This window comes from Pan paniscus, chromosome 10 (assembly GCF_029289425.2).
Source record: "Pan paniscus chromosome 10, NHGRI_mPanPan1-v2.0_pri, whole genome shotgun sequence".
NCBI classification, from domain to species: domain Eukaryota; kingdom Metazoa; phylum Chordata; class Mammalia; order Primates; family Hominidae; genus Pan; species Pan paniscus.
Genome location: NC_073259.2, coordinates 138,520,683 through 138,533,059, shown reverse-complemented (window position 1 = coordinate 138,533,059; position 12,377 = coordinate 138,520,683). Strand labels below are relative to the sequence as shown.

Here is a 12,377-nt window from a genome sequence, read left to right as displayed (position 1 = left end):
AACCCAAACAGGAAATTGTTTTTGTGCCCATCACTGAAAATGTGGCTTCAGACATGGCTAGATCCAGGGCTCAAATCTGCTGGCCTCAGACCCAGTAGAATCCAAGGCCTCCCTGACATCACCAGGACTTGGCTGCTCTCTGCCCTCCTCTGGATCAGCTTCAGCCTTGGTTTCCCTGTGGAGACCCCCAGCCACTCCAGCCCTGACCCTCCTGGTGGCAAAGTGGCTGCAGCCTCACCTCCTCCCAAGCCAAAGTCCAATAGAAAGGGGCTTCCCTCTCCCACAGCATTCTCAGGCAGAGGCCCATTGCCCTCCGTAGGCCCCACGCCACCCAGGTCACCAGTCGCTGAGGGTCCAGACCGTGCTTGGCACAGGGGAGGCCCAGACCCCAGCCAGTCCAGAGGTTCTTCCCAGGAGAGGAGCTCCCGACGCTGGAGGAAGAGGCCTGAGGAACAGGCCTGTTACCCAGAGGATCCGCTCTCCAGGAGGTGGGCAGGCCCTGCGGCAGGAGCAGCAGGAGCATCTGGGGAGACGGCGCTCACAGAAGGGAGGGCGGATTCCCTGTGGCCGAAGTGCTGGGCATCTAGCTGGGTCGGATGGGGCACAGAGCAATAAGCCATCCAGGCCCCTGGCGACTGTGACGGGGCAACAGGCATTGGCTTAGATGGAGCAGAGTGAGGGGCCTCCATGGATCTTATGAAACATTAGCTCTGCAGAAAAGTTAGTGAGACTCAAGGAACTATGCCGAGGGCTACAAGGACCTTCAAAACATCAAAGCCATTGAAACACGACAGGTCCTTACCATCATGATGATGCTGGGACTTCCAGGCCTGTGAGGACAAGAAATAATAGTGTTCCATCTCAGATGTGCTTGAATCTGCCCTTTGCCCGGGCAGCAGCCATCCCGAGACATTTCTGTAGTGAAACATGTGAAGTTATTCTGTGGGGCCCAGATGGCTTTGCCGCCAGTGCTTTGAAGAGGGCGGCCCTGCCACAGGCTGCAGGTGCCAAGGCCTGTTGCATGCTCAGGACCCAGCCCCGGCCCCTCCTCCAGGGCCTGGTGAGGTCTCAGGGAACCTAGAGCTGATCGGGAGTCAAGTCTGCAGGATTAGGTTTTGTTTCCAAAGCAGTTCGTCGGACGTTTGGGCAGATGAAGGTGCTGTCAGAGGCATTGGAGGGATGCTTCTGCTACTAAGCTTATCACCTGGGTGAAGAAATAATCTGTGTGCCAGACCCCCTGGATGTGCAATTTATCTGTACAGCAAACCTGCACATGTATTTCTGAAACTCAAATACAAGTTAAATAATGAATGTAGGAATAATTTTAATTCCTCTATTAGACAAATAAAAATAAATGATCCCCCACCCCCAGTGATTCAGACATTGATCCGATTGTCTTCTTTCCCCTTTGGACATTTACTCTTTTCTCTCTTTTCATCATAAAAAAGGCTCAGGTTGAGGCTAAGAAGGAGCATGAAGGCGCAGTGCGGCTGCTAGAGGTAAGGAGCGTGCCCCTGCTTTCTGCCCGGGGGTGGGGGACGTTGGGGAGAGTTGTCCTGATGCCTGCTAGAAATAATAGATGACGTTTATGAAGTGCGCCTGGTGCACCAGTTACTAGATGCCATTCATGTGTCTTCTCATGTCATCCTCACAAGCAACCAGTACGACAGGTGCCAGGACCAGGTTCGTTCTTACAGGGAAACTGAGGCACAGAGAGGTTAAGCAGCTTTCCCTTGGCCACACATCCAGACCCAGAACTGTGTGTCTCAGATGTGGTCTGCTGTCCTCTGCTGGCTCCTCTTGGGTGGAAAGCGAGGGGGCGTGGCTCACTCGCTTGCTTGCGAATTAATTTCCCCAGGGGGAAAGGCGGGTGGACCTTCCGGAGGCCGTCCTGGTCTCTGATGAACTGCCTTGGGGTACCTTTTTAAGGTATGACACCCATCCTGGGGAGGCATTTGTAGGATCAGAGAAAGGAGGGCCTGGGGAATCAGAGTCCTCAGCGCCATCTGAGGCACTTCCCCGGGTGTGGCCCTCGCAAACACGACATGAGTGGCCTTCTCCTGCCTCCCAGAGATGTTTCCCACTGGGGCCTTGGGAAGGAAACAACGGCTACGTCCCACCTGCGTGAGTGGCGTATTGGGAGTGACCACCCCTGTCCCTGGCTCCTGGCCCAATGCCAGCCTCCTTGGGAGTGAGTAGCCAGGCAGACAGGGAGGGCTATGGGGTCCCCCTCAGGCCTCTGCTGTCTGCATCCATCATGCACAGTGGCTGGGCTACAGTGAGCTGGGGCCCCCACCTGCCGAAGTCAAGGATCGTGTAATTCACCACCCCCTCAAGGAGAGATTTACGTCGAAGGGGATCTGCCCTGGGGTGGCGTCCTCCCGGTAATGTTCCCTTAAGAGAGGCCAATATTGGATGAGGCTGCCCTCTTCAGAATGACCTTGTCCCGTGTCCCTGGGGGAGCAGCAGCCACTTAAAACGGGCTATGTGCATCTCTTACGTTGCCTTTTAAAGTCTATTCCTCCCACAGGAAAAGGTTTCATCATTATCATCCTATATATTAAAATGGATTTTCTGAAAGCCTCCATTAGTTAATGACTATCTGGAGGGAGGAGTGTGATGAATAGCAAATAGGAAAATATATAACCTGGGAGAATAGAAACAGACCTCCAAATGGCCATTTATCTCCCTGGAAAATAATTCACTTTCCCTGGCCTGGGTTATCCACCGCACTTTAATTTGCATCGTCTCCTGGCAGAAAAGGTAGTTCCCTCTCCCCAGTTGCCCCGGAGCCCATTGACGTGACCCTGTGTGGCTTCAATCCGCTTCTGAGGGACCGCTCCACCATGATCCCGCTGTCACCTGTCACCCCGTGCTGCTGGTGGTGCATGCTTTCAAATGTGGTGACGGTCGCAACGCAGCGTGCTTTGGTTCGAAAAACAAGGCAATTCGGATGTGCTGGGAATTGTGTCTTTTATTTACGGCGTCTTTCTGTAACTGTCTTGCTTTGCTCTTCGCGCAGAACACCTTGGACAGCATGCAGGTATTCTAGAGAATAGCATCTTCCCTGCCCGGCGTGCTTGGCGATGCTTTTCCCGTGAGTGGACGCGGCCATGAGTCCTGGGCCTGCTCTGACCTGCCTCTGCTTCCTGAACTGCAGCTTCTGACGCAGGTGGGGGGTGGTCGGGGTTCCTCAGCCTGGGGGAGCTGAGGAGCTGCTCTGAGGAGCTCCACAAGCAGGGCCTCCCCCTCATCCGGGCGTCAAATGCAAAGCCTGGCTCGCTGAGGTGCCGCGCAGGCCCAGACACATGGCTCTTCCCGTCCTGCCAAGGCTGTGACTGTCAGGCTGGGAGAGCAGTCCTGGGGTTCAGATGACCGCAGAGGAGAGAAATTGTGGGTTGATTCTACCCTTGGGCCAGAGTTGTTGAGAGAGCCTAGCGGATAACCCTGAATTCGGTTAATTCGGTTACTGGTCATCAGAATTCAAGCTGCACGCCTGAGCCTCACAACCTTCCGTTCTGCCTCTGCATTGTGTGGACAGCAAGCTCCTTCCCACAGGCCAGGGAGGCTGCCTGCGCTCCTCTCTGTCAAAGACCACCCCCTTGCTATTCCCCTGGGGTGGAGGAGAGGCTGGGTTGCCCCCCAGACAGTCCTTTGAAAGTTTTCCATGCCTCTGAGTTGGATGGTGAGTTCGTGGAAGGAACGGCCTTTCCCACTTCTGGACAAGTGGTTCTCTAAGTGGGTTCCCCAGGGCAGCAGCAGCGCCCAGGAGCTTGTGAGCAAAGCGGCTTCTCAGGCCCGGCCTCGGACCTGCTGAATCCAAACCCCTCGGGGAGGGGCCCCAAGGTTGGCTGTAATCACCCTTCCAGATGTTTCTCATGCCACTGAGGTCTGAGAAGCATTGTTTAGGGAGCCTGTGAGGCCAGCTCCTGGGAAGCAGAGAGTATTTTCAGCAGTGCATTCCCTGGGAAGCCCTGGCCTTTGCAGGGTGAGCACCTTGGGAACCTGATCCCAACACTGCAGCTGTTGACCGAGAAACCATGGCTGTCAAGTCCCACCCACTCACCCATCAAAGAACCACCTGTGGTGTGCAGTGGGGGTTTCATGTCTAGGTGTTTGTGTCCTTGGAGAATGGGGCATATTCGTGACTTTCTGTAGACAGAACATTCCACTGGGCAGCCTGCTTCCATGCTCAGCCAGATACAATAGAGAGCGCCTAGATAGGATACACCCCAGAACACGTGTTACATAAAATGCCTGAGCACACGGAGAACCAAAGGTGTCTGAGATGGGTCTCAATCAATTCAGGACATGGCCAATGTTAAGGACGCATCTGTGACACAGCCTCGGGAGGTCTTGATGACATGTGCCCAAGGCGGTCTGGGTACAGCTTGCTTTTATACATTTTAGAGAGATGTGAGTCATCAATAAGTGTAAGATGTACATTGGTTCGGTCTGGAAAGGTGAGACAACTTGAAGCGGGGGCTTCTGGGTCATAGTGTAACCGCCTAGTGGGTTCACCTTGCCCGTTGCCTAGATACAGCCAATTTATTAAGACAGGGATGTTGCAATAGAGAAAGAGTAATTCATGCAGAGCTGGCTGTACAGGAAACCAGAGTTTTATTACTACTCAATCAGTCTTCCTGAGAATTTGGAGACTGGAGTTTTTAAGGATAATGTGGTGGCTAGGGGGCCCGTGAGTTGGGAGTGCTGATTGGCTGGGTTGGAGATGAAATCATAGGGGGTCGAAGCTGTCCTCTTGCACTGAGTCACTTCCTGGGTGGGGACCACAAGACCAGATGAGCTAGTTTATCCATAGAGGGCAGGGTCTACAAAATATCTCAATAACTGATCTTAGGTTTTACAATAGTGATGTTATCTCCAGGAGCAATTTGGGGAGGGTCAGAATCTTTCAGCCTCTAGCTGCATGGCTCTTAAACAATAATTTATAGTCTTGTGGCCAATTTGTTAGTCCTGCAAAGGCAGTCTTATTTCCAGGCAGGGAAGGAGGCTTGTTTTGGGAAAGGGCTGTTATCTTCTTTGATTCAAAGCTAAACTATACACTAAGCTCCTCACAGAGTTCGTTCAGCCCACACCCAGGAATGAACAAGGACAGCTTGGAGGTTAGAAGCACGATGGAGTTAGGTCAGATCTCTTTCACTGTCTCAGTTATCATTTTGCAATGGTGGTTTCAATAGGTAGAGAAGAGACAAAGGGTTGCATTCTTTTGAGTCTCTGATGAGCCTTTCACTGAATACACAATTTCCATGTGAGAGGGAGGCAGAGGAATTGTCATTTATGCCTTAGTCTGGCTCATTGAATCTGCATTTTTGCATAAATAATAGGGCAGAAGAAACAATCAGATATACCTTTGTCTCGGGTGAGCAGAGGGTTAGGAGCTGAGTTCTTTGTCCCACCCCTGTGAAGATAAACGATCAATTTACATTGCCTGGGTGAACTTCAATGGAACTGTTTTAGGATAAAGATCTTGAGGTCCACAAGGAATCTCTTTGTGTGCAAACTGTGAGGGAGGTATGTAGCTTTTTAATCTTTGCGGCTATCTTATTTAGAAACACAATGGAAGGCAGGTTTGCTGACACGGTTCCCAGCTTCATGCTTCCCTTTGGCTTGGTGATTGTGGGGTCCTGAGATTTATTTTCCTTTCACGGTCCCCACATACACAACTCCAGTGCCATGGACACTTCTAGGCCCTGTTCTCTAAAGAATGAATGGCCAGGAGGTTTTGGTGGCAACAGGGAGGTGTCTTTTTTCTTGGTTCCTCTGCGTGAAGTCCTGAGGCCCCAGGAGTACCCTGGGCTAGTTTTGGGGTTTAGCAAAGATGCGCATCAGGATTTAAACATAGAACAGAGGTTTTCAGGAACTTGCCTGTCAAGAGAGTTCATTTTGTAAACCTAAGAACCTGAGAGCAGGGAGATTCCAGCTGCTAGGAGTTAAGTAATTTCTTTGGCACTTAGCGTCCTATCAAAACAGAGAAGCAAAAGAAAACAATGAGAGCAACACCACCACCTGGAACAGGTGCCCTGTGCTGGGCCCTGTCCTGAGAGTGCGTAGGAGAGACATCGAGACATCCACAAGATAATGCCCATTTCACTTGATCTTCTTCATGTCTGGGGGAAACCAAGACACAGGGAGGTTAATGAATGACCTGCCCGAGGGTCTCAGATAGTCATGAGCAGAATCCCATTCAAGCCCCAGGAGTTTGGCTCCGGAGTCCAGGCCTTCCAAGGCTGCTGCACAGCACAGCTTCCCATCAGCTCAGAACTCTGACCTCCCTGCAGGTGCTGGGTGGGGGCAGAGGGGACAGCGGCCCTGGTCCTGCCTGTAGAGCGTACTGGAAGCTGAATCATAAGTCAGTGCTGGCAGCTCCAGACTGAGGAAGCGCCGGCCGGGCCATCTTCACCTGCTGATATTCCCTGGGTGTGCAGCAGTAGCAGACGGCAGGAATGCAGGAAGTCGCTTTACCCCAGGCCCTTGAGAAATACAGTCATATTTAACCCCTGAAACCACTGCCTGAGGTTCTCTGTCACCTCATTTTGCTGATTAGGCAATCAGGGCACAGAGACAATGAGCCACTTACCCGAGGACACACAGCTCCCAAGTGCCAGGGCATGGCCCCAAGGGCAGGAAGTCAGCCTGGTAACACCCTCTCAGGTGCTTTGAGAAAAGTCTAGGGGCTGGTGTGCTTGTCACCATGTGGCTGGGCTAAGAGATGAGGATCTGGGCTTCCTGGTCAGGGGAACGTCATGAGGAGCCTGTGCCAGTGCTGTGTGCTTGGCGTGTGCGTGTCGGCAGCTCTGTGGTGGTTCTTCAGGGCACCCTGATGGGAGTCCCTCGCCTTCTCTCCACAGCACCTTGGGTGTCTCCTCCTGGAGCGAGGCATTGAACCTCAGGTCATGTCAGCCCTGGTTCGTCTCGGCCTCAGAGGAGCCCGGCTATTTTTCCTGAACAGCCCCCCTTCCTCCCTGGGAGACTTTCGGGGTGGCCAGCGTGCTTGCTTCCCAGGCAGGCTGGGGTCTACCTCCCTGCAGGGGTCCGGCCTCAGGCCTGCAGTGGATGATTGTGGGCTGTGTGGCTTTTGCCTTTAGGGGTCATCCCTTCCTCCATAAAATAATCCTAACAGTTGTGTTTTGCGTCTAGGGTGGAATAAAGATGAGTATTACACAGGCTGGATGCATTATGTATGTCTCACCCTTTTTCACTTCTTTTCTGATTTTAAAAGAAACTAAAATGGAACCATGTCTGTGGGCCCCTGAAGCTAAAGGGCTATGGTCCCAGGCGCTGGGCCTGAAGGTAAAGGGCTGTGGTCCCAGGCTCTGGGCCTGCTCGGCCTGCAGGGAACCAGCCCTGCCTGGCTCTTGTTCAGAGGCTGGGTGACCCCTGGGCCAGTGAGTGTGTTAGGGGAATGTGTGGGTGAGTGAGGGCACAGGCTTGGGCTTAGGTGGGCCCTGGACAGAGAGACTCAGAGGCCAGAGAGACCTGGGTGGGTCCTACTGCCCGCTGGGGATGTGACCACAAGTCCCTCTCGGCCTCATCTTCTGCCCTGGTGCAATGGCCTAACACCAACTTACCCGGGAGGTCTCTCTGAGTCAGCAGCAATGCATGACTCCCCCAGACAGGGCCAAGCACATAGTAGGTATTCAGCCAGTGAGCAATGAAATCACGTAGGGCCTGGCACATAGTAGGTATTCAGCCAGTGATCAATGAAATCACGTAGGGCCTGGCACATAGTAGGTATTCAGCCAGTGATCAATGAAATCACGTAGGGCCTGGCACGTAGTAGATATTCAGCCAGTGATCAATGAAATCACATAAAGACAGCACATGGGACAATTTGTTTCCAAATTTTCCTAATGTTACCGGAAAGCAGCCTCGATCCAGACCCCAAGAGAGGGTTATTGGATCTTGCGCAAGAAAGAATTTGGGTGAGTCCGTAGAGGAAGGCGAAAGCCAGTATGTGAGAGAAGTGAAGAAATGAATGGATGGCCACTCCATAGGCAGAGCAGCAGTGTGGGCTATTCGTGGTTGTTTCTTGATTATATGCTGAAAAGGGGTAGATTGTTCATGAGTTTTTGTGGGGGGAGGGTGGCAGTTCCCGGAACTGAGGGCTCCACCCTTTTCAAGCCATGTAGGGGAACTTCCTGATGCTGCCTTGGCATCTGTAAACTGTCATGGAGCTGAGGGGAGTGTCTTTTAGCAGCCAATGCATTATAATGAGCGTGTAATGTGCTGTGAGGACGACCAGCGGTCACTCTCTTTGCCATCTTGGTTTTGGTGGGTCTCGGTGGCTCCTTTACTGCACCCTGTTTTATCAGCAGGGTCTTTGAGACCTGTATCTTGTGCTGAGCTCCTATCTCATCCTGTGACTTAGAATGCCTTCACCATCTGGGAACGCAGCCCAGTAGGTCTCAGCCTCATCTTTCCCAGCCCCTATTCAAGATGGAGTCGCTGTGGTTTGAACGCCTCTGACACTAAGTCAAGTGACCCGGTGAGCCTGGACCGTCCCTGGGTTCTGCCTGTGATTCTGGAGTGATTATGCATCGGGCCCCTTGCTCTCAGAACCACCCCGTTTGGATGCCAGCCTCCAGCACAGCGCCTGCTTATCACCCCTCTTCACAGAGGCCGGGAAGCCAGAGGAGGGCACTGAGCCAGGAGCTGGGGGAGCTGTGGGGGCATCTTTGGATGCTTCCCCCTTGTCTTTAGAAATAGCCACATCCACATTTGCAAGCCTCTGCTGTTTGTTCCAATTACAGTTGATTTGCCTGATGACTGTGCCATCTGTTCCTGCCTGGTCCGGACTCAGTTGCTTCTGAGCAGTGCCCGGCAGACCCTAGCGCCGAGCAGGTGGCCTCGGGATGGGGAGGAGCAGCACCATGGGGCTGGGTGTGTCCCTGCATCCCTGCAGCCGGGGTGACACCCAGGCCCAGTCCCAAACCCAGACAGGACAGCACTCTGTATCCGGAAATAAATATCGAGGTGTAAATGCGCCTGCCTGGGGCAGGACCACGGGTTGCTCTTTTCTCTCAGCATGCTTTGGAAGCGGCTCCTGCTGGCAATTCCTCCCCATAGGCAATTGGAAGCTCTTAGCCCCAGCAGGGACCCCCCTGGCAGTCACGAGAGCCTTCCCTGCTGCCAAGATGCCAGGGAGCTGTGCTCAGGCGAGGAGCCTAAAGGAAAGGTGCAAACAAGCTGGATGTGGGCGGGCAGGACTCTTAGGTTCTCCTTGGTAGGAATTTGAGGTGGGGGAGGCTGTGCCCCTGTTCCACACCTTCATTGTAGGTTACAAGGAAAGCAAGTCTCACAGCAGATTCTCCCATCAGACAAGCATTTACGGAGCATGTGCTGGTGGACAAGCAGGCAGGAGAGGGTACATTCCATGCCTGGTCTGTGAGCTCCACGTGGTGCCAGCGCTCTGCCCTGCTAGGAGGGTGCTTGCGCTTTGGCCCCATGATGCTCATTCGGGGAAAGCACGTCAACTGCACAGGGACTAGGGCAACCAGATTCCTCGAGTCAGCGTCCACACACAGGACCAGCTAGAGACCCAGCTCTGAGCACCGTGCCTGAGACTGCAGGAGCAGGGCCTCACTAGTCCACACCCTGCTCGTTCAAAGGTGGGGCAGTGCTAAGATGTGTGAGCTGGGTGACATATCTTCACTTTAACCAACGAATGCCCGTTTCTCCCATCCCTTATGCTTAGGAAAAAGCCAATAATTTTACTGTTTATTTTTCCTGATGCTGGTCACGCCGAGTAGCGTGCCTTGGGCCTCGGTGGAGACGCAGCCGGGCAGGCATCCTCGGGGCAGCTGTCTCCAGGCTTGCGGCAGCGCGGCCTTCCTGGTGTCTGCACTGGCCACCCCTGGGTGGGATCCTCAATTATGGCAATGTATTGCCCAGCTTGTCTGTAAGTGCGTGCTCAATGCCCAGGTGGATGTAGGCATGCAGAGGGTCGCAAATTCTAAGTTCCAGAGCCCCCCAGGCCCAGGAGCAAGTGAGGGATCGTCCTGTGTGTCAGAGGCTTATGTGGGTACAGCCGGGGGCATCTACAGGGCCATGAGGGCATTTGATCCAACCTGACCCCCCACACACCCAACCTGCTGATGCGGGAGTGTCACCATGCTGTCGTGCAGAGCAGCATCATGGCCAGCAGCCACAGCCTGCAGCCTTCTCTAGACATGCCTGTCAGCCCAGGCTGCTGATGGGCCTTGAAATACTCAGCAGGGTTTAAAATGTGAGACTTTCCGGTGAATTGAAAATTCCCTGGGTGTGTCAGGCCATTCTTGCTATAAAGGAATGCCTGAGGCTGGGCCATTTATGAAAGTTTATGAAGGTGATTTATGAAGGAGTCACTGGCTGATGGTCCTATAGGCTGTACAGGGGGTGTGCTGGCTTCTGGGGAGGCCTTGGGAAACTTACAATCATGGCAGAAGGCAAAGGGGGATCAGGCGTGTCGTGTGCTGAGAGCAGGAGGGTATGGGAGGTGCCAGGCTCTTTTCAACAACCTGACCTTGTGTGAACTTAGCCTGCTCATTATGGCAAGGACAGCACCAAGCTATTCATGAGGGATCCACCCCCAGGACCCAGACACCTCCCGCCAGGCTCCGCCTCCAACACTGGAGGTCACATTTCAACATGAGATGTGGAGGGGACGATGCCCTGCTGCTCCTGGGAAACCAGAAGCTTTAGCTTTTCAACATGAGATGTGGAGGGGACGATGCCCTGCTGCTCCTGGGAAACCAGAAGCTTTAGCTTTGTCTTTGGTGGGCTGCACCCGGGCCGAGGCACTGGCCCCTTTGGACAGAGCCGGTTGCCCTGCTCACCACCCCATCCTGAGTTCCTGCAGGTCTGCCCTGCCCCTGCCCCTGCTGGCACCCCTGCCAGTCTGCGTGCAGGACTGTGTCCACACGGTGATTTGCTGTAGCACTCAAGTCCACCCCGGGACCCCCCGAGGTGTAAGGAGCAGTTGGCAAGAACAAGCTGGGCAGAGCCGGTGTCCCTACAACCCCCGGGCCAAGCTCTCTGCAGCCCCCTCGAGAAAAGCAGGGCAGCATGGTTTGGGCATCCTCCCATCCACATCTCACGTGGAAATGTGACCCCCAGTGTCATGGGTGGAGCCTGGCGGGAGGTAGCTGGGTCCTGCGGATGGGTCCCTTATGGATGGTGAACCACTGGCCCTATCTGGTGACCCCTTGGAGGATAAACACCCTCCGGGAGGAGGCAGCAGCTGGGAGCCTGGGGGCGTTTCTCAGGCTTCAAGAAGGGAGTGACTTTGTGTCACAGGAGGGCATGGAATCTCCTGTGCAGTGAGCCCAGGTGGGCGAGGGGACTGTGGGACGGGGCTCAAGGCGAGCTGGCTCTCCCCCCTCACTGCTGCCCGTGGGCCTCCTGCTCCCGACACCCCCTCAGAACGCGGTGGATGTCCCCGGCGCCAGGCCCTGGGGAATCTGCGGGGGAAGCAAGGACAGTGACTGGCTGCCACTCTGCTAAGAACACCAATATCCCTGCTGTTGCTGCCGCTAATACTGCATCTGCTGCTGCTACTAACACCAAACTGTGACTGTGAAGGATAACACCAGTACACTTGCAGGTAGTAATAATGATACTGCTGCTACTAGTACAAATAATACCAATATTGCTGCTGCTGCTGCTGCTAATACTAGGCTGCTATTAATACTAATACCAACAGCACTGTTACTCTACCACTACTCATACCAATGCTATTCCTACAAAAAACACTGCTATTGCTACCACTGCTGTTAATGCTCTAATACCAAAGCAAGACTTCTACTACTGCAGGTGATGAAAATACCAGTACTACTGATACTAGTACTGCTCATCAATACCAATACTGCCACCATGATTACGGCTGCTCCTGCAAGCGCCGCTTTGCTGCTGCTGACGGCACTTCCAGCCTACCGAGGGGCCTGCGTCCTCTGTGCGCAGAGTGGGGCCTGGAGCACAGACTCACAGGATACCTAGAGCTGAGGGTTCCCCGTGGGAGAGGGAACCCGGCCCTGATGAACACCCAGGCCTGCGATGACACAGCGGCCCCTGTGCAGGGGTCTCAGGGTTCCTTGGTGAGCCACCTGGTGGCTGCTTCTCCACCCGTTTTCTATCTCCCTTGGACAGAGGTGACCTGGTTCATCTCTAACTGAAGGGTACTCCACACTTCCTGTGCGTAGATTCGTTTCCCCGCAGCTTATTGTGATCCATCAAATATCTGTTAAATGTCCACCCTGTGCCAAGTCCTCAACTAACGGTTGAGGATGGACTGATGGGCCAGGGCAAGGGGCTGACCTTGGGAAGCGCCACTATGGCCCCCATAGGACACAGGCGTGGGAGTGGCCCTGCCAGGCCCTGGG

General features: G+C 54.0%; 1 protein-coding gene across 11 annotated transcripts in view; it reads left to right on the top strand.

Moving 5' to 3' along the window:
• RIMBP2 (RIMS binding protein 2) overlaps positions 1–12,377 on the top strand; it is a 325,580-nt gene that overhangs the window by 249,317 nt on the left and 63,886 nt on the right. For 10 of the 11 annotated variants that reach the window (XM_055096371.2, XM_055096374.1, XM_055096373.2 and 7 more), the window contains one exon: positions 1,449–1,499. In XM_055096371.2, the coding sequence (XP_054952346.1) occupies positions 1,449–1,499 (51 nt within the window). Of the gene's footprint in view, positions 1–1,448; positions 1,500–11,348; positions 11,603–12,377 lie in introns of those variants that run through there. The other variant, XM_034934851.3, reaches the window with a different exon arrangement.